The sequence below is a fragment of the Phyllobates terribilis genome, unplaced genomic scaffold (assembly GCF_046119375.1).
Source record: "Phyllobates terribilis strain yellow unplaced genomic scaffold, ASM4611937v1 Scaffold_4__5_contigs__length_816908805, whole genome shotgun sequence".
Taxonomy (NCBI): Eukaryota; Metazoa; Chordata; class Amphibia; order Anura; family Dendrobatidae; genus Phyllobates; species Phyllobates terribilis.
The window spans coordinates 605,077,430-605,100,932 of record NW_027362764.1 but is presented as its reverse complement, the minus strand read 5'-3'; the positions used below and the strand labels follow the sequence as shown (position 1 = coordinate 605,100,932).

Here is a 23,503-nt window from a genome sequence, read left to right as displayed (position 1 = left end):
TTCTAAAGTAATCCACAATTTTCTAAATATGTAATAACATCTATGGGCCGGACACAGATCTACCTGAGAATCTGCCACCAGAGATTATTTTGAAATGAAAGGTGGCGTTACCAGTGTGAGATATGTAGATCGAAAGAGCAGACTGTCAGTCATTACATGTCTCACACTGGTGCCAACCTCTTTCATTTAAATAAGTTCTGAAGGCAAATTCTCAGGTGATCTATGTCTGGTCAATAGATCTTAATAGCGCATTTACATATTAACATAAATGTGGATTACTCTGGATCAGCACATCAGATCACAGATATAAAAGTATCATATATCTCTCATCAAGGTATCATTTTATATCATCAAGGTAGTGATTGGCAGCGAACATACATTTAGATGTTGTTCCTCTTGCCCCCAAAAACACATTAGATCAAAGTCGTCCGAACCAGTCGATATAAATGGGATCGACAAACAATCTGAAGTGTATATGGAGCCTCCTGACTCTCCTCCCTGAAATGATGTTGGGGTGACCAGGTTTGTCAGTAGCTGATTAAATGCCTTACCATTTTGATGTTTGACAGATAAGGCACCGCCAGAACTGTCTGTCCATGACTTTCTCCAACCTTCACAATGAAACCATATAAACAACTTGCAGAGCCCGAACAGTGTGTACAGGGGAATTAGGAGAGATAGTGGTCGGCAGAAAAACTGACTGTTCAATAGATGTTATCACATGTAGATTAACATATTGAAATAAATACGGTAAATGACCCCAAATACATCACAGACTACATTGGCCAATATTGGATTTTTTTTTGCCAATTATGCTGATTTTTTGGGAAAAAATCCAAAATGCCTGCCTTTCTTGGCATGATGATGACAATTTGTTCTTTTCACCGAAGCAGCAGGTGATCATTCGTTATGGTCAAATTTGGCCATTCCATTTCAGTTTTATTCAATATGTACAGGCTCCCTAAGCAAGACCAAAGGCTACAAATATGATAAAAGAGAGTCATGTGCAGCTTTTATTTACCAGTTAAGATTGTAGGAAAGGAAAATCCCACAATCAAATAAAAGGATCCACTTAACTGATCTAAAGATAGGCGGTAAGGCAACTGAATTTAAATGCACCCTGCAGGTGTAGATTAGGGAAACATAAAGAGAGATTAGGTTCATTAAGAAAAATAATAAATAGTGTTATTAGGGCAGATTTGGAATTATTGACTAATGGTGACAGTCTCGGTAATATCATCAGGTTTTACATTCTGGAGTGCTAAAAGAAAGGGAATGTTACTGAACCTTCCCATTTTGAACTAGTCAACTCTGTTCTAGAAGTCTGTGCTATTGATAAGCCCTCAATTCTTATAGGTATGTGTACTTTGCATTTACATAGATGCCAATCGCCTCAATGAGTTTACACTGTGTTATCTCAGGATTAGTGGAGCTCAAAAGTACAAGGTTTCCAACAATTAAACATTGATAATCAGTGCATTGGAAGTTTTCAAAAATCCAAGCAAAGGAAGATGCTGAGTAACTGGCAAGTCATGACATTTTCACCTCCTTATATTTCTGGGTTTTACTCATTAACATACTGGTTTTCTCGATATTCTAGGAATGGTATCAATCTTCACATGAACCCCTATACTTTGTACAAACAACTGAGAGTTAATTAAAGTCTGGTACATTCAATTACGCTGGATTAATGGAAACAGCTGCTTGGCCAATAATATTTTCTTCTTTGCATAAGAAATTCTTTAAGCACAAAAATATGTGCGTCCTTAAAATGTGTGAGTGTTTTTACAAGACGTAGAGTGAAATAACTAGTAACTAGAGAATACTGCTTTATACAGTCATAATTTAATTCAACAGGTTACAAAACATGAAGCTGTTGTCAAGATGATCAAATACCAAGGGATATCTGCAATTTGTACTTCACATGATCAACATGCCAAGTATGTTTGAAAGAATGATATGTATTTCCCTTACCATTAAAATGAAATTTTCTAAACAGGTATGGTACAAAAAATCAGTTCCATAGTTATGGTTTACATATGCAACTTCTCAAAAGCATGCACAGCCAGACGGATATGATCATATTTAAAGAAAGATGTCTATACTTCTAGTACAGAGAGAATGGCCTTTAATGCAATTGCATACATGCTATCATATGTCAATGGAAGAAAAGATTACACAGGATGCAAAATATCCAGTCTCTAGCCAGAAACTAAAAAAAAACACATTTTTGGCTGGAGATGTAACAAAGTAATTTGTTCAGATGATTCTTAGTCCTCAATCAAATGTCGGTAATTGTCCTGAGTGCTGTCAGTCAGCTACATGAGCAAGAATCCTGGTGCAATTTGTGGGGGGAAAAAGTTTTCCATGATTTGTACCATGTTTATTAAGTAGTTTAGACACTTTCTTCACCATGTCTGACAAGGGGGCATGGCTTTGTATAAAAAAGGCCTAGCCTATAGTGTGACACTAATGGCCAAATAATGTACAATGTGCCAAAATCTAGTAGCAAATTTCAGGCACAAAGTAAGCGGTAGTGTGTCACACAGCCAATTACCACGTGGCGAGACCAAAAACATTTTATTGTGAATTTTACAATGCAGTTACTGGCTTCTTTTTTTATATATGTTTTGCCTTTTAATTTCTTGGCTAATAACCAAATCACAAAATTACATTAATTTGCACACTAACGCTCTGTGTAAACCCTGCATAATAACTTTTGCTTAGTAACACTAAAGAAAACATCCATTAAATGTGTTGCATTTTTTTTCTCTCCCCACACCTTTCATGGAGTTCTCCTTTTGTTTGCATGGGGAAAGCATGAATTATTGAGCAATACAATCATTCCTGTTTATGGAAAGTCTGAATAAACATCCTTATTGACAACCAAAACTGTGTAAGAGTTGTGCTCATAAAACGACAGCATATAAAGATGTATGTACTAAAATATAATATTTTACCTGACTGCATGTATCTAAATTTTCAAACAAAATTAACTCCGTTAACAATCAGGTGCAAGAACAATATATCGCCCCTTGCTCCCCAATAGGTTATTGATGAACACCCAGTAGCTCAGCTATCGGGGGGCAGGGGGTGCGGTCTAACCGGCCCCTCGTTTAGAGGGGCCCACCCGGAGCTACTGTCACTGTTAACTATATTGACGTGCGCAGCATGTCAGCATTATTGTTAGGTTTTGTTTTCATTAATACTTGTCTGGATTTGGTTTCTGCTATCTTGGTGGCACGTTTTAGGGATCACCTACGATAATTTCTGTTGCTTAAGCGCTGTTCAATTAATTGTATATAGAGGGTTGAATCACTACAATTTCTTTTTGCTCTAATTATCTCACCCACGGGGATTAATTTGGTGGTATGTGGTGGGTGAAAACTATGAGCGTGCAGTATAGAGCTCCTTTTTTTCCTATATGTGCAACTGTAAACCTTGTTTGCCAGTAAGACATAAATCCAAGAAATAAATGGTTTCCCGATGAAAAAAATCCCTGTGAATTTAAGACTAAGTTGGTTATTATTCATGTAATCAAGAAATGAGGGTATCAAAGACTCTTGATCATCCCCGACAAACAGTACGTCACCTATATACCTTGCATACCATTTTATTGAATTGAAAAAAGGATTATCTGTACTGTAAATATAGGAATCTTCTCACTACGCCATTACCAAATTAGCTACCGATGGGGAAAATTTCGCACCCATCGATACCCCACTATTTTGGAGAAAAAAATTCTTATTGAACATGAAATAGTTATGGGTAAGTAAAAATAATAAAACTGGCGGAGATAGGGAAAAAACTCTACGTAACAGAGAAGCTTTTTGGATCTTCCTCCTTAACACACGGGTTCCTGCAGGACTAAATTTAAAACTAGAAATTATTAATTCATAGTAAATGTATACATGCTTTTTCTATATAGATGTAATATTGTCTAACCGTTTTCTTTTGTTGCCTATTTGTAGGTTTTTTATATATTGATTTTAACATATGTTGGATTTAATTGCAGCTTTTCAATTACCCCTCAGATGGTTTTTAATTAAGTCTCTATGCTAATTATGTTGCAGCCTTAAAATCCTACCTTTTCTATCTCTCCTTGGTCAGACCAAGTCTAAGCACACATTGAGTGTTTGAAACGCGTCTGTTTTTTCTTATTTCACTTCTTTTTGCACCCTCCAGTTCCAACTACACCTATGCTGGGGTGTTCCAACAATGCCGCAAATCATTTTTAAATAATTGAATAAAGACTTTATGTATTTTTACGCTTGAAGCTGGATCTTCATTCCTTGTGCAAGCTATTTCTATGTCTGGCAGAGATGGGATCCCGTGCGTTGCTAATATAACTCAGTGGGAGTTCCCTCCAAGGGTGAGCTGAATTTTCTCCTTTTTCGCCTATATAATACACAGTGTGGGAGCTACTGTGAGAGCCCCCATACATGGTGTGTGCCTTTTTACAGTGTGGGAGCTACTGTGGGCGTGTCAAACTGTGGGGGCCATTATACAGTGTTGGTACTACTGTGGGGGCCTTTATACAATGTGGAAGCTACTGTGGGGACCATTATACAGTGTGGGTGCTAATGTGAGGGCCATTATATAGTTTGGAGACTACTGTGGGGGCCCTCAAAGTGTGAAGGCTACTGTGGGGACCATTAAAGATTGTGGAAGCTACTGTGAGGACACAATACATTTACTATGTAAGGGGCACAGTGGTGGCATTACTATGTGGGGCACTAAGAGGAGCATTGTTTTTGTAACACACAGCACGGCAGCAGCAGCTCAGTATTGGGGTATCAGCAGGATGAGGAGTTTAAGCAGGTTGGGAATAGATGGAGACGAAGCAGGAAATGTGAGAAATGTCTGTCTTTGTTGTAATCACTGCAGACGAGTAAGGGTTGGAGAAGTTGTCATATCGGTCTGAGCAAGATGGAAAAGATGGGAAAAGTGAACAACTCCAGCAGAAAGAACGTCAGCTGTAAGTCACTATAACTGTGCTGTAATCTCCTATATGTTCTGCAGCATTGGTATCTACTACTATGTGACCACTATATAGCAGTAATATCAGTGTTGGTTTTTGTGTAGACATTTATTTTCAGTAACAGCGCGGTCATCTGCTGAGGTTCCCCTAAACCCACTATTAGGGTGCACCACTATAATTGTAATCAGGGTTACCTGATTAGGAGCCCACTCAGATGTTTAGCCCCTCCCCGAGCTGAACCCTTAACTACGCCCATGTGAACACCTTATTCATGTCTTTGTAATAACATAGCAATAGTTGTGACCTATGAAATTCATTACTACATGGAACACTAAGCACAAAAAATGCACACAAGTATAAATAAACTAGAAATTCCTCTTTTAATTACTCTTCCTTGGACCCTGGCTTGCCTCATATCACAATTACACATGAGGAAAAAAAAATTCAATAAAAATTTATAAATACATTTTGTCGATGTGCTCTATAGGTTCCGCGATCTCCCCCAGTCTTAAAGAAGGACTCCCAGAAAACGTTTTATTGTGTAAACTTGTGAAAATGCCCAGCTCCGGCAAAGTGGGCAGCAAGGGGTTAAGACAACCCCCGCTCGTCAAATTCATGAAGAGCAGCGGCGTTCCTTACAGTGCTGGCCAAAAGTATTGGCACCCCTGCAATTCTGTCAGATAATACTCAGTTTCTTCCTGAAAATGATTGCAATCACAAATTCTTTGGTATTATTATCTTCATTTAATTTGCTTGCAAGGAAAAAACACAAAAGAGAATGAAGCAAAAATCAAATCATTGATCATTTCACACAAAACTCCAAAAATGGGCCGGACAAAAGTATTGGCACCCTCAGCCTAATACTTGGTTTTAGCCAAAATAACTGCGAACAACCGCTTCCGGTAACCATCAATGAGTTTCTTACAATGCTCTGCTGGAATTGTAGACCATTCTTCTTTGGCAAACTGCTCCAGGTCCCTGATATTTGAAGGGTGCCTTCTCCAAACTGCCATTTTGAGATCTCTCCACAGGTGTTCTATGGGATTCAGGTCTGTACTCATTGCTGGCCACCTTAGAAGTCTCCAGTGCTTTCTCTAAAACCATTTTATAGTGCTTTTGGAAGTGTGCTTTGGGTCATTGTCCTGCTGGAAGACCCATGACCTCTGAGGGAGACCCAGCTTTCTCACACTGGGCCCTACATTATGCTGCAAAATTTGTTGGTAGTCTTCAGACTTCATAATGCCATGCACACGGTCAAGCAGTCCAGTGCCAGAGGCAGCAAAGCAACCCCAAAACATTAGGGAACCTCCGTCATGTTTGACTGTAGGGACCGTGTTCTTTTCTTTGAATGCCTCTTTTTTTTTTCCTGTACACTCTATGTTGATGCTTTTTCCCAAAAAGTTCTACTTTTGTCTCATCTGACCAGAGAACATTCTTCCAAAACGTTTTAGGCTTTCTCAGGTAAGTTTTGGCAAACTCCAGCCTGGCTTTTTTATGTCTCGGGGTAAGAAGTGGGGTCTTCCTGGGTATCCTACCATACAGTCCCTTTTCATTCAGACGTCGACGGATATTACAGGTTGACACTGTTGTACCCTCGGACTGCAGGGCAGCTTGAACTTGTTTGGATGTTAGTCGAGGTTCTTTATCCACCATCCGCACAATCTTGCGTTGAAATCTCTCATCAATTTTTCTTTTCCGTCCACATCTAGGGAGGTTAGCCACAGTGCCATGGGCTTTAAACTTCTTGATGACACTGCGCAGGAAGACACAGGAACACTCAGGCCTTTGGAGATGGACCTGTAGCCTTGAGATTGCTCATGCTTCCTCACAATTTGGTTTCTCAAGTCCTCAGACAGTTCTTTGGTCTTCTTTCTTTTCTCCATGCTCAATGTGGTACACACAAGGACACCTGTGGGTTGAGTCAACTTTAATCCATGTTAACTGGCTGCAAGTGTGATTTAGTTATTGCCAACACCTGTTAGGTGCCACAGGTAAGTTACAGGTGCTGTTAATTACACGAATTAGAGAAGCATCACATGATTTTTCAAAGGGCGCCAATACTTTTGTCCACCCCCTTTTTTAGGTTTGGTGTGGAATTATATCCAATTTGGCTTTAGGACAATTCTTTTTGTGTTTTTTTCATTGAAGACAAATTAAATGAAGAGAATAATACCAAAGAATTTGTGATTGCAATTATTTTCAGGAAGAAACCGAGTATTATCTGACAGAATTGCAGGGGTGCCAATACTTTTGGCCAGCACTGTATGCTACCAATCTTACTCCAGTCTTTGAATGTAAGATTTGTGGTGAGGCACATACCACTTGTTTGACGCTTCTGATTCATTAAGTGGTGTGTGCCTAGCTCCAACAAAGAAGTTAGAGCTGGTGTGGGACGTGGGTATGAGAACTCCCGCTCATCAAATTCAAGACTAGCCGTGACATCCCTTACTCCACAAATCTTATTGCAGTCTTGAAGTAATATTTGGGGCGCAACGCACATGGAGGTGCACACCACTTGTCCAATGCTCCTGATTCATTAATCAGGAGCGTCAGACTTCTGCACGCCCCCTCATCAAGTCCAATGTGAACTACGCCGGTCTTGATGAGTTGAGGCCTTTGTGTGACCCGGAAGTCGCTTTTATAATGTAAGCCTTTGGTGCCTCGTCATGAATTTGGCGTGCAGGGGTTGCCACACTCTGTCCCTCACCAACTAAGCCTACTTTGCTGGAGATGGGCGAAAATGCAGTGAGAACGACTTAAGTTGCAAACTGTTAGCGCAATCTCGAGTTGTGCCAAAATTTAGTGACTTTTCAAACCTTATTATGCCAAAATTGTTACATAAAAAAACTTTGATGAATCAGATCCATAGACTCCTGTGTGATTAGTAAGTTAGAATAGTCGGCATGTGACCCTGAAGATGACCAGAGCAGTGTACAAAATGAGGGTATGACAGGGATTGGTGAGCATGTTAACACACTTACATATACATTTACACAGGGTTACGCAATAAAAAGTTTAGTGATCGTGCTTCTTTAATGTCTTGTGTTTACTTTTCGACAACTGTCTGAACCAGAATTCTCCACCTCCTATGAATCAAAAATTGTCAAAACCCACCCATTCACACGGTTCCCAACTTAACCAGCTAATGACCACTTATATGCTTTATAACGGTGGTTATTAAGATGCCTTATTCCTGAGGGCCAATTGTTTATGGCGTTGAGGAATTTAGGGCATATGCACACTCTCAGTATTTGCATCAGAAAAGTCTGCTGAAAATATTGATGTGTTGGAAGGAAAAACACATGTTTTTTTCACATTTTGAATGCCTTTTTATTTATGTTTTGGATCCATTTTTTCCCATACATTGTATTAGGTGAAAAACGCTGCAAAATACACTGAAAGAATTGACATGCTACAGATATGAAACTGCTTCAAATCTGCAAGGAAAAAATAAGCAACGTGTGCATGAGACTTCAGAAATCTCATTCACTTTGCTGGTACTAGGAAATCCTTCAGGCTTTGTGACAAAACTGTGCAGAAAAAAAACACGACAAAAACGCAGTAAATACTTAAAGTGTGCACATACCCTAAGTGTATAGAACCCCCTGATAGGCAAAAATGCAGCGGTTGTCAGCTGTATATTACAGCTGACATCTCTGTGGCATTGGTCCTGATTGGTTATACAAATGATTGGAGCCAATTAACTACTTTGATATTGCTGTGAAGTGCACTGTACGAGACAACGATAAAAGTGAAAAATATTCATGTCCCACAATGAGACTAAGTAAAAAAGAAAAAAAAATACAATTTGTAAACATGTAAAAAAGAAAAAAAGGACAAAAAAACATAGAGCGCCGTTTTGCTAATAGAAACGCAGCTTTTGTGTGAAAGCAAACAAGCAAAAAAAAAAAGTATCGCCACTACCGGAACCCAAACAATAAAACGTTCACGTTATTTATTACAAACAGCATACATTGTAAAAAGAAAAAACACAAAAATGTAGATTTTTCATCATACTCTCACACAAAAATGGAATATACAGCAATCAAAACAATGAAAAAAGTTTTATGTAAAAAATACGGTTTAAAAATCTCAGAATATGAAGATACAAATACATATTAGTCAAATTTAGTTTTTTTGTGTACAAAATCCTTAAAAAAATATATAGATCTGGTATCGCTATAATTATACTGATCTGAAGAATCAATCTGTTTTATCACATTTACTGCACGGTGAACAGCGTAAAAATAAATAAAACAATAACTGAATTGTTGTCTTTTGTTCATTCTGCATCTGAAAAATCTGAATAAAAAGCGATGAAAAAATATTACACACCCCAAAATGATACTAATAAAAACTTCAACTAGACCTGTAAAAAACTAAGTGCTTCTACAGCTGTGTTGGCTAAAAAAATAATGTTCTTAAAAAAGCTTTTTTAGTGTGTAAAAGTAGCAAAACATAAAAACAAAACATATAAATCTGGTATCGCTGTAATTAAATTGACACAAAGAAAAAAGGTGTCTTTTCACTTATACCACATAGTGAACGGTGTAAAAAAAATAAAACTAATTCTTGGATTGCTGTTTATTTGTTCATTTCCCTGTTTACCAATTCAAGGTTTATGGTTTCTTTGTTTTTGAAGGGAATCGGTCAGCAGGTTTTTGATATGTAATCTGAGGACAGCATAAGGTAAGGGTTAAAACACAGATTTCAAGGACGTGTCACTTATCAGGCTGTGTGCTGTTTACTTACTATCAAGGTTTTATCACCTGGTAATTATAATTGCCTGGACTACTGTACAGCAGTAGTGTTGAGCGAGTATGTTCTGTCCGAGTACGCTCGGGCCGAGCTCCGAGTATTTACAGCTGCTCGGTGATATGGTTGAATCGCTCCCGTGTGCATGATTTGCAACTGTTTGGCAGCTTTATTACATGGGAGGAATGTGTAAGAAAAAGACATTCCTCCCATGTAATAAAACTGTCCAACAGTCGCAAATCATGCACACGGGAGCGATTCAAGCATATCACCGAGCAGCTGTAAATACTCGGAGCTCGGCCCGAGCATACTCGGCGAAAGGGTTAACAGAACATGCTTGCTCAACACTATACAGCAGTCCATGAGTCCTAGTCCGACCACTCCCCCTCTGATAAGCAGCTGACTGCCAATAGACTACATACATAGAGAGTCTGGTGTGGACGGGGTTAGCTTTCTCAGCTCTGCAACATTTTGACTGTAAGGCTGTGTGCCCACAATGCGTTTTTTAAGCGTTTCCGCAGCAGCAAAAACGCTGCAGAAACGCTTAAAAAACGCATGGTCGAAGGCCTGCCATGTTCCCCAATAATAATCCGCATGTGCTGTGCACATGTAGCGGAAATTTCCGCTGCGGATTATCATTGCGGAAAAAAACGCAGCACTACCAATTATTTTGCGGAAGTGCTGCGTTTTCGCCGCCATTGACTTGCATTGGAACGCATGGATTCCGCATCACTGTATATGTAGATGCGCATTCCATGCGTTCCAATGTGGGGATGGTACCCGGGTGTGGAGGACAGGAGACTCTCCTCCGGACCCGGGTACCATAGAACCTGTGAAAAAAAGAAAGAATAAAATAAAAAATAAATGTTATACTTACCTTCTGACGGCCCCCGCTGCGCTCATCCTCCCATGCCGGCAGATCGCGGTAGACTTAAGGACCCGCGCTGATGTCATAGTCATGTGACGGGTCACGCGATGCTGACGTCAGCAGGTCCTTCAGTGTACCGCGATCTGCCGGCAGCCAGGACGGAGCGAAGCAAAACTGCGGGGGCCATCAGAAGGTAAGAATAGATTTATTTTTTTATTTTTAACCATTCTTTGGGGTCACACTATATAAATCCATGCCGTTTGCATGGATTTATATAGTGTAACCAAGTTGACAAGCACTTTCCAAGTGATGCTAAAATCGCTTGGAAAGCGCTTGTCAACCTGCATGCAGAAATGCCTGTGTAGAACGCTTCACATCCGCATGTCCCTGGCAGGAAAAACGCATGTACAATCCGCATGTACAATCCGCATGTACAATCCACATGTGTTTTTTTCTGCAAGGGGAGATGCAGAAACGCTCAGGAAAAATCCGGAGCATTTCTGCATCGTGGGCACATAGCCTAAGAACCGTGATTGTGTCACAACAGCTGAACCCAGTAAACAACGTGATACATCCCTGGAATCAGGGTCTCTTTTCCTACATTACACTGCTGTCAGATAAGGTAGTAAAAACCTGGGGACAGATTCCCTTTAAGGTAAAAGTGCACCCTCTCACGAAATGAGCTCCTATGAACATTAGTTTATCCACCTCAGTTTCAAATTTTGCTATGAGCCCAATAAAGAACATTTTCACTGATGACTAAACTCATTACTGTTTTTTAAATCACTGTCAACTTTTTCATGTCACAAAACGTGGGGGCATTAGGGCTAACAGGTGCTACTATTCACTTGAAATAGCCCAAGATTACCTTCATATAGAAGATTAATAGATTGCTTTTTTTCTGCTAATTGTTACCATATTAAAAAACTATGAGGTATTAATCTGTAATTCTGTACCCATTTTCCAAACATTTAGTTTGTCACAAAACAATCACAGGTCTTTAATTCTTGTAATACGATGATTCCAGAACTCTACAATGAATATTCCCCCTGCAGGGTTTTATGTGGAGGTCTTTCAATTATGAACAAAAATGTGACGGCAGATCCTCTACTAAAGAGAACCAGTCACCAAATCGAAAATGGACAGTTTTTGCTATTATTTTATTCCCGTTGCTACGGAGTATTCAGATGTTGTTTCTTTTTTAAAAAAAATCTGACAAAGAGATATGGGCCTCCTAATTTAGTGCTAATTTTTATAGTCCTTGCCAAGGGGACGTGTAACGCGTAGCAGCGTAAAGTAACCCTGGGAAATCTTGTGAGCCACGCCCCCATGGTAAAGATTATAAAAATCAGCAGTAAAAAGAAAAAAACATATCCCTGGAACTGTATTTCAGATTGAAAAAAACTGACCAAAAAAAAAATACTCAGGGGAGCAGAGGGAAGAGAACAACAGCACAAACTGGTGACAGGACCTCCTTTTTCCCCCATTAAAATTGTAAAACAAAATTATGAAAACAAAACATTTGGTATCTCCGCGTTAATAAAAGCCTCTCAAAATAGAATATTTAATAATCAAATAGGTAAATACCATAACGAGAAAATAAATCAAAATGTCAGAAATCCATTTTTTTTGGTCACTACTCCTCCCTAAAATGATGCAATAAAAACAGATCAAAACATCATATCAACCCCAAATTAATACCAGTAGAACTGTGAGCTCGTCATAAAAACAACAAGCCCTCACTCAGCACACTCGACTAAAAACTAAAAATGTTACGGGTCTCAGAAAATGGTCAACACAAACCAAACATTTTTTTTTAGATACAAATTTCTGAATCTGTAAACACTGTGTATCACTGTAACCAGGGGCGGCTCCAGGTTTTAGTGGGCCCTGGGCGAAAGAGTCTCAGTGGGCCCCTTTAACACATACCACGATTCATGATGCACAGATACCGCAGAGAAATATATATATATATAGTACAATGCAAAGATTTCACTTCTTACATTACATGAGTGATATCTATTGTAAATTCTACAATAGCTCAGAAACCAGCGAATCCTCGCAGCGCACAGTGCAGACCGGACAGTATAGTCCTCCATATAGTATTATGGGCACCACTAAGTCCTCCATATAGTATTATGGGCCCCATATCTTGCTCCATACAGAATAATGGACTCCATATAATGCTCCATGCAGAATACTGGCCCCCATGTAACGCTCCATACAGAATACTGGCCCCCATATAACGCTCCATACAGAATACTGGCCCCCATATAACGCTTCATACAGAATACTGGCCCCCATATAACGCTCCATACAGAATACTGGCCCCCATATAACGCTCCATACAGAATACTGGCCCCCATATAAAGCTCCATACAGAATACTGGCCCCCATATAACGCTCCATACAGAATACTGACCCCCATATAATGCTCCATACAGAATACTGGCCCACTTATAATGCGCCATACAAAATACTGGTCCCCATATAATGCTCCATACAGAATACTGGCCCCCATATAATGCTCCATACAGAATACTGGCCCCCATATAATGCTCCATACAGAATACTGACCCACTTATAATGCGCCATACAAAATACTGGTCCCCATATAATGCTTCATACAGAATACTGGCCCCCATATAATGCTCCATACAGAATACTGGCCCCCATATAATGCCCCATGCAGGCTGTGCCCCCATATAATACCCCATGCAGGCTGTGCCCCCATATAATGCTCCATTCAGGCTGGGCCCCCATATAATGCTCCATTCAGGCTGTGCCCCCATATAATGCCCCATGCAGGCTGGGCCCCCATATAATGCCCCATGCGCCCCCATATAATACCCCATGCCTCCATACATTAAAAAAAAAAAAATAAATACTCACCTCACCTGCTGCCGCTGCTCTCATCGCTGCCGCTGCTCTGGGCTCCTCAGAAGCATCGCGCTGTGACTGATCAGTAGAGGGTGCTGTGGAAAGATGTCATCGCGCCCACTGACGTCAAAGTGCAGCAGCCATAGAAGATACAAGACCTGTTGCGGAGGCGCTGGAAGAGGTAAGTATTGTGCCAGGGCCCTGAGCAAGCGGGGGGAGAAAGGGGTGGCCAAAGAGAATTCGTGCAACTGGGAAAGGGGAAAATGAGTGCTCAAAAAAAGTGAGGTGAGAGTTCATATTTTCTTTTACATTATACAATTTTTTATGCTAGGATTTCTGAGAGATCCCAGAGCATAATTAGGAACGTTCATGCAATTTGGTAACTGACAATCTTGGCAGATTGGATCAGTTCTAGTGGTAACACATGAGTACTACCAATTCATTCAATGTAGATAGTCAAGTGGTCTATCCACACTGCAGTGGTATATGACACTGTTTAACACATTTATAGATGATAATTGAAATACTTAAAAAAGTTAGAATGTACTCATCAGTTATGTTTTTTCAACCATTGCTTGTATGGAGACTAATAATGCCCTGTAAGTATATTATAGTGTTAGATTAGCACAATTTGTTTTTTTTCTCACCTGTACTTGTACTTGACTGTAGCCATGAATTTTTATGGGTATCAAAGGGGGCCACAAACTATCAATAAGACTGAAGAGCCCAGGAGCCCTGCAAATAATGACACACATTATTACCATTAGTAGGTATACCTATAAATATGACATACAACACATATAATACACGGCGGTCCCAAAAGCAAAAGGTGGCTACTTTGTTTTACCATATTTTTTTTTATTTTTGATAAACAGTTTAACAGGGGAATAACAGTCGTAGCATAAAAGTAGTGACAAAAGAATATTCGTGAGAAGGGTAAATTCCGAGGGAAGGGGAAGGGAAAGGGTACAAACGGGAATGGAATAAAGAGGAAAGATGGGAGAAATTTGTTCGTCAAATAGTATATACGAAAATACATAAACTTGAACAATTTAAGCACACACTACTATCATATTAGCAGTAATTAAACATATTAATGAGCTAAACGTATGACACACATTAAGATATTCCAGCGTTATGAGAGGGTTGAGGGAACTTATTGAGCCAAATATCCCACTTCCTAGAGAATTTAAGTAAGTTATTGTTGATAAGGGCAAATCTGAGTTCAAATATTCTGTGGAGATTCATCTTATCAACTAAGTCCTCCAAAGTGGGGACATGTGACTTTCTCCAATAAAAAGCCAATGCGTTCTTACAAACTGAAAATAAATGAATCACCAAAGATCTTTCAAAAGACTTGTATGATTCAAGATCCAGGGATAGTAAGGCCATTTGAGGGGTCAATACTGATGGTCTGCCCAAAAGATCATCTACCAAAGAAGAGATCTGAGCCCATAGATTACAAATTTTAGGGCAGCTCCAAAAGAGATGTAAAAGATCTCCTCTAAGGCCGCACTCTCTCCAACAAAGGGGAGAGTTGCTGGGCTTTATATGGTGGAGCCTGATTGGAGTGTAATACCATCTGGTTAGAATTTTGAAGTAGGCCTCTTGTAAGGGCATAGATATATTAGAGGCTTGAGAAAAAAGAACAGCATTCTCCCATTGGTCGGATTGGAAATTGAGTTTTAGGTCTTTTTCCCATCGTATCATGTAGATGTGTTTTTGGAAAGAAAGATCATTATTGAAGCTGTTATATATGTGTCTCAGGCTCCAAAAAATTTTATGGGATGGGTTACTTAACAGGTTCACCGAGGTTTCAGAAACGATAAGTTTGCCAGAAATGAATTCCAAAATAATGCTCTTTAAATGAGAGTATAAAAAGAAATCAGAAGAAGGTAAGTTAAATCTTTTTTTTAGAATTTGGAAGGGAATAAAAACAGAAGTTTCATACAAATCTCCAATTTTCCTTAACCAAGGTGGCTACTTTGAAGAACCTAGAATATAAGACATATTTTCAGTTGTTTCACACTTTTTTGTTAAGTATATAATTCCACATGTGTTAATTCATAGTTTTGATGCCTTCAGTGTGAATGTACAATTTTCAAAGTCATGAAAATACAGAAAAATCTTTAAATGAGAAAGTGTGTCCAAACTTTTGGTCTGTACTGTATGTATATCTATATATTACATTAATTCAATCAAACAAATAATTACAATGATACGTGGGAAGGGATTGCACACAGGATTAAAATGCATGATGTAGGAGTTACCATAAATATGCAGAATTAAATAGTATTCAAAATTCATAAAAAAATCATGATGAAGTACTGACATACGGTAATTAGAATTATATATGGCCAATTAATTACCCAGAATGTCCGAATATGTAAACATGTTAATAAAATGACTGGTGCTGAAAAAGTGTTATACTGGTAAAATATGACTGAATAAAGAGACAAAAGTCAAGTAGCCATCACAATCAAAATATAACCCAGTGGTGACGTGCTACAGAGCAATGAATGTAATGAAACCACAACAGTACACATGATGAACCCATAAATCAGGGAGGGACATATATTGCATAAATAGGCATAAAGTAAGTGCATCAAGACAGGTACAAGCCCCACACCAGGAGAATTGCCAAAGCACGTTTCGCCTGTTGCTTTAACCAGGGTTATTTATGGCAACCCCCTACATCATGCATTTTAGTCTTTTGTGCAATCTCTTACTCAAATAATGGTAATTATTTGATTGAATTAATGTATTTTTTTTATTATTCAACCATTACATGATTACTTTAATCTCTAAGTGCATTATTAGATATGTGTTGTCCAATAAGTAATTAAAAATATGTACCACAAGACTTATTACACTTTTTACAGGAATAAGACATTAAAAACATTTCAGCATGGTAATTTGTTCAGCCTCATACCATTAAAATGAGGTGAGAGCATATGTCCATGTGCAGAGGATGATAAGTGGTAAGCTTCTCAGGTTTTGTAATGAATTGAAGCAACACTACTGTCTAAGCACAAGTGCTGTCACACATTCAATAGAAGGCTGGGTGTCAAAAAGAAATATCAAATGGCCAGACAGTATATACTAATGCAAACATTCTACAAGCGAATAACTTATTTTCTGCATTAAAACATTTTGTGGCATCAATCCACACTAAAAAATAACCCACTGTAATCTCGTCTCATGAGAAGGTGAGCATGGTTTTTCAGACTGGAGAGAAAGTGTTAAGCAGTCTTGCAGGCCATTATGTGCTGTCAGTGTTGTGCTATCATTCCAGCATGTGCTGAGGTTTCCCCATGCTTTTTGCAGTGACACAATATGTAAATTAGCCATGTGCGAAGTGCTCCAGCTTCTGCAGCATCCAACACTTACATGCTTTCATTGTGCCTCTTGGAGAGGCAAGCTCTGATATCTGATTACAAGACAGAATGAGGCGCAATAAGAAAAACATAAACCCAATCATCTTTGTATCTATGCATTTCAATATATATTTATGTTTTGCATTCCTTGTGCTGAGAAAAAAAAAAGACGAAAAGGTAAACTGGAGCTACAGTTTGGCTCAATGTTTAGGAAACTGATAAAAGCATTTCCTGAGCCATTAAAGTATCAGAAGACTTGTTTTCCTACTTCTAGAATGCAGAATGTCAACACATTTTTCATGTTGAACTGGACACAGGATGTAATAGTGGCTGCAGTGCTGAATTAAACATTAGTTTTTATAATAATAATAATTTTGCCTCTCCATTGAGATGATATAAGCAATCAAAATATTTGGCATCAAGTGAGCTAAAGTTTTAACTCCAAGTGGGTATTATCAGATAATTGTTACTGATGGTGTGTACTTCTCCCTTTATGATCCAGGCCTATCATAAGTAGGCATGAATACTCAAAGGAAAGAACAAGATTCTCCACAAAGCAGAGCAGATTTCTCAGCGGGTGGGACAGCGCTGATGTCAGTATGACAGACAGCCTGGTCCTCCAGCATGATTAGAAAGCACAGATGATGAACACCTTTCAAAAAAGTCACTGTGGGAGGGGGGGGGGGGAGCAGTGCAACTGAATTTAGCTGTGTCACATTACAAACCCTTCTATCATCTCCCCTTCTTTCATAGCACTGTCACATCTGCTGTACCCCCCAACACACACACACAAAAGTTATCTCATTAGATGCCAAATATTTTGATTGCAAATATCTCCTCATACCAAGAGATGAAGTAAAAAAAACAAACACATTTTATTCCACTCTGCAGCCAATATTACATCATGTCTCCAGTTCAACGTGAAAAATTTGGGTAAAGGTCCTCTTTAAGACCGTGTGCACATGTCGTGTTTTTGTCTCGTGGATTTGTTACATAACCTGAAGGGAATCCTGACGCCAGTAAAGTGAATGAGAATCCTGAAGTCTCATGCACACGCTGCTTATTTGTGACTTGCAGATTTGTTGCAGATTCAAAGCTGTAGCATGTCAATTCTTTCAGCGTTTTTACAGCATTTTTTCACTCATTGACTTCAATGTAGTCAGTAAAAATAACACTATAAAAACGCAGGTCTAAAAATGATTGCGGATTTGTAGCGTTTTTGCATGCGTTTTTAGACAGCAGTCAATGCTATAGAGATAGATAGATAACCTATTTGGCCTCAGTGTCAATATGAGAGACAAAAATGTCCCCTAGGCCTCCTGGGGATATGGTAACTATTCTCCTGCGTTGTTTACAGGTGTATAAAACATATGAATGGTTATGTGTGTTCGTTATTTGATTTTTGCACCTTTGTCTGCTCATTTGTTTGCACTGGCTTAGTTCTCCCCTTGTGAGACACCCACACTGGCACACCTTCCAGCTTTATTTGCACACACCCTGTTTACTTTCTTTTGTTTTTATATATATAAGGTATATCTATTTACTCTATGCATCACACTACCATCCATTATTTAAACATTATTTATATTCTATGTGTGTATAACTTTCCATTTTAGATTTACAATGAATGTGGTGGTTTGATTCTGAGGTCTCCAGGTATATATGGATAATATTTTGTTGTAAATTTTAGTTACCATTTACAACAGTGTTTTTATGCTGTGCCCTGGGTCTGTTTTTTGCATCTTACACATTCCCCTATTTTCTCTTTTTACACGATTTTGAATCAATATAACAATAAAGGATTTTTACATTAAGCATTGGAGAAGAGGGTCTTTTTTCTGTCAGATCTACAGAGATGGAAAACAGATAGATAATAGATATAGATATACAGATATATATATATATATAGACAGAGCGGCAGACATTTAATTGCATAATTCCCTGACATAATATAAAATTGCACCATGTGGAGCTTATTCTAAAGCATTTTATGATTAAATAAATGAAAAAAATGATGTGGGGTCCCCCCAATTTTCGTAACCAGCGAAGTAAAGCAGACAGCTGAGAGCTGATATCAGGTTCGGAAGGTCCATGGTTATTGGGCACTTTCTAGCCTAAAAATACCAGCCCGCAGTCGCCCTAGAAGTGGCGCATCACATGAGATGCTCCAATTCTGGCGCTTTGCCTGGCTCTTCCCAATTGCCCTGGTGCATTGGCAATTGGGGTAATGGTAGTGGGGTTGATGTCAGCTCTGTAGTGTCAAAAACACAGCTGACATCAAGCTCTGGTGTCAGTAATGGAGAGGTGTTTTTTTCAGACACACCCATTAGCAACCCAGTAAGTAAAAAGAAAAAAAACACACAACAAATATTTACTTGAATAAACACTACCCCACAAGTTCCGGCACCAGGGCAATCGGGAAGAGCGAAAGGAAAAATAATAATGTTTCAAAGTACTGAAACTTTTATGCATTAATTATATGTAGCAGTAAAATGAAAACTCTGCGATATCATAGAAACAAGAGCCAACTAAAAATTTTGATTGTCAGATTTGAATTCAGGTCAAAATCATTAAGAAATGGCTCATTTCATAACATAACCTGACAACGAACAGCTTTTTTGTTGTCTGCATTTCAGTCTAATACGATGTATTGATTTTATTGACAATAGATGTTCTATTGTCTTTTATGTAGTGATGAATTTCATATTACTTAATACATTTTGAGATAGTTTGATATTTTGGATAGTTTGCTCCTTCTTATTCTTGTGGTTAAAATGAGAACTATCCCTAAGGATTTGGTCACTTGGACAGTAAGCCTGCAGGGCTTCAATGCACCAATCTCAGGATCGATAGGGGTCACAGAGATCAGTAAGATATTCCCCATCCTATGGGATAACTTCCATTCTTGACACAAACTGTATAGAACATTAAATATATCTCTTAGATCTAGGTTTGGTGTGCTTACTTAATATTGACATTAAACATAGCATGTAATGAGTCCAACTAGATCTAATTTTAATATAATCCCATTGAGAATAATTATATAGCTATTCTGACATGGACTTCCAAAGTAAGTACATCAGGTGCAGAAGGGCTAAGATATTTATTTACTAATGTATGCAGTTATTGTGAAATCTTGTGACAAACAGATAAATGGAAATCTACTACTTATAAACTAAGACAGTATTTAGTTCCAATTCACTTCTGAAGCATAAATATAAAATTGTATTGAAAACTTTTAGAAGAGGAGTTTGTGCTGCTAGTTTGCAGAGAGCATATGGCATGCCAAGTGGGTGTTACTAAAGCCTTCCACTTGTGCACATTTCCAACTATAAGACTTCAAAAACTATAGGATCGGCAAACACAAAACAAGAAAAACAAGAGAGAGGGGAGGGTCGATGAGATGATCGTACAAGAGGAATTAGTTTCTGTCTGTAGGTGTGCAGCATGGTGACCTAATGCTCAATATCTCCAAGACGATCAACCATGGTTGTGACTTTCTTCTATTGAAGTGAGCACTATCATACTTTAAAGGGGTTGTCCAGTCTAAAACTACAAGTCTGCAGACTTCGCCTGTACTGCGCGTTGTGAGGATTCTCTGGAGTAGGCAGCGAGTGGTCATGTGACCCCAAGTATGCGATTTGCATATTTCGGGCCACAGTCCGACTAGATTGTATCCAGCCTCACTCAATACACTTGCATTGAGCGAGGCCAGATACAGTCTAGCTGGCACATGACGGCATGTATGCAAACTGCATACTTGCGGTCATTCTCCCTCCTCTCCTGACTCCGGAGAATCTTAACAGCGCACGCGATGTGAGGATTTACAAGTCTGCAGTTACAGAATGACTGCAGACTTATGGTTTGAGACAGGACAACCCCTTTAACAAGCAAAACACAGACACAGATAAGAGGAAGATACACTTACCTCCTCTAGTTTGTCTCCCCAGCTGTCATCATTCAACTAACTAAAATATTCAATCTCTCCCTTTCTTCTGGTATTTTAACTTCTTCTTTCAAACCTGTGTCATAACTCCATTACTAAAGAAACCCATCTCTTAACCCACATTGTTTTGCTAATTACAGACCTGTCTCTAATTTTCCTTTCATCTACTTCCGGTTAATACTCTATTATTATGAAAACTCTTTTTTCGACCCCTTACAGTTCGGTTTCTGCATGCTATACACTACAGCAGGGGTGGGGAACCTGAAGCCTGCAGGCCATTTACGGTCCTCTATGACCTTTCATCTGGCCCCCGGGCAGATTCCTTAGGACACAGTACTTGGGCTGGCAGCTGTATTTTGATTGTCACCGGCCCATTAATTTCTTCTTGCTCTGTGAGCATGTGCACGCAGTGTTCAGTACTGAATGCTGAGGCGCGTGCAATGAGAGATTATGTCCTGACACCAGTGCCAGCGTTACGACGTACTTTGTGGGTGGAGGTATAGCGCAATATGTACGGCCCCCAAAGGATGGTAAAAAATATCCAAATGGCTCTTGGCAGAAAACTTAATTCCCCACCCTTACTCTACAGGAACGGCACTTACGAAGTTGCCTAACAATCTACTAACAGATAAATCTAATTCTAATAACTTTCTTCTGATTCTTCTGGATCTCTTCTGCAGATTTTCACACCATGGATCACCATCTTCACCTCAGAATGCTCAGCAATATTGGCCTTATGAATATCGCTCTGTCGTTCCTCTTTCTCTGACCACATTTTCAGTATCTCATTTACCATAATTCCCAAGCAGCATAATTGCTGTTTTCGTGTTTTCTTTCCTTTACTCTCTTTATCCAATCAGTTGCCCGCTCTTGGCACCAGCACTTCCAAAATATAAAGACTATCCACCCCTTTCTTACCATTGAAACTATAAAAAAATCTTACTGCTACTCTAATTAATTTTCATGTTGACTATTGCAAATTACTACTAATAGATCTTCATCTCACTGAGCTCTCCTCTCTCCAATCTATCCTTAATGCAGCAGCTAGGCTCATCATTCTGTCCAGCCGCTACACTGATGACTCCATGCTGTGCCAGTCATTGCACTGGTTTCCCGTCTGCTTCAGAATTCAATATAAACTTATCACGCTCAACCACATAGCTCTTTACAGTACTGAACCAGCAATATATTTCCTTTCTCATCTCTGTTAAACACCCAACAAGTGTTCTCCATTCCGTTATTGATCAAAAACTAACATCTTCCATAATCTAAACCTCTCACGCCAAGAATTTGCTCATGCTGTACCAATCCTCTGGAATGTATTATCTCAGTTAACATGGTTAATTTCCACTGTCCAAAGTTTTAGGCGTGCACTAAAAAAACATCTTTTTAGTCAGGACTATCAAATCAATTCACTGATCGAACTTTTTTCAGTTTATCCCTTCCTACATTTCTCCTCATAACCTGATCCTACACACTGCATGCACTCAGTAGCACTTTGTATCTGTACCTATAAGCTCATTGGCTGTTAACCAGTTCATGCAGCTTTACCCATTAGAAAAGATAACTTGCGCACACAATAGAAGCAGGTTTTAGCTTTTGTGTGACTCCTTTTTCTTCATAGATGATTGTAAGCTTGTGAGCAGGGTCCTCAATCCTCTTATTGGCATTGTTGAATTATGAGTTACTTTGTAATTCTTAATGACCAAGATGTTCTATATTTTTATATAGCCCCTATGGAATCCATGAGGCTAGCTGTACATTGCATTATGGAAACAGTTACCATTTGAGTACTAAATGTCCACTTATTTAGCTTGCACCATCATGTAAATTATTGTTTGCTTTTCAGGATAGCGTGTATCAGGATAATCTAACGTTAATTAAGAAGCTGCATTGTGGAATGAAGCCAGAAAACATTTTAGATGTTCTGCCTGTGCTGAAAAGAATGTTAAACGGTCAAGAAAACAGTCTTGAATATCAGCCAGTATGTCATGTACTGAAGAAAGCATTTGCTTCTTGTTTAGGTAACATGTTTCAATGTCATGAATGTGTTAATATTATTAAAATCAAAGCCTTTAAATTATTTCTAATCCCATGTCAACACTTTTCTTCTGCAGTGCAGTAATTTATACAATTCCTGTTCCTTCCCTTTCAAAATAAAACAATAATTTTCCCACTATCAGACAGAAAAATTCACATAATAACTACACTTTTCAGTTCCAGACTGTATAAAGTGCCACTTTGCATATTAGGTATATTTGTGAGGCAACCTCCATCCTAAATTCATTTCAAAGTCTCAGACACCACTAGTATCCACCTCACATCGCATCTGGAAATGAACCTATATGGTATCATGTAATTGCAAATTATTATTATACATGCACTTTATTTGGTTTGTGGCACGCAAGCACTTTGATCAGATTTAGGTACAATGATAGGTATTACTAATCATATAATATATAGCCATTGGTAGCACATTATATAAAGATGTTTTTGGAGCAGAACAAAATGGCCGTAGGGTGCGCATGCATGGTGCTTTCCCTGACCATCTTCAGGAGGTTTCTTGAGTTGGGATGCACATTTCTGTGATGTCATTAGACCTTCACTGCATGACATGTGCACCTTGGTGTGAAAGCCTGAAGTGGGGCATAGTTGTGGAGCATGTCCATACCAACCAGCGGCGCCACTGTCACTCA

General features: G+C 38.9%; 1 protein-coding gene across 2 annotated transcripts in view; it reads right to left on the bottom strand.

Moving 5' to 3' along the window:
* The window catches only part of SPIDR (scaffold protein involved in DNA repair), a 613,128-nt gene that overhangs the window by 50,952 nt on the left and 538,673 nt on the right, over window positions 1–23,503 (bottom strand). For both annotated transcript variants that reach the window (XM_073679274.1, XM_073679275.1), the window contains exon 13: window positions 14,132–14,219. In XM_073679274.1, the coding sequence (XP_073535375.1) occupies window positions 14,132–14,219 (88 nt within the window). The remainder of the gene's footprint in view (window positions 1–14,131; window positions 14,220–23,503) is intronic.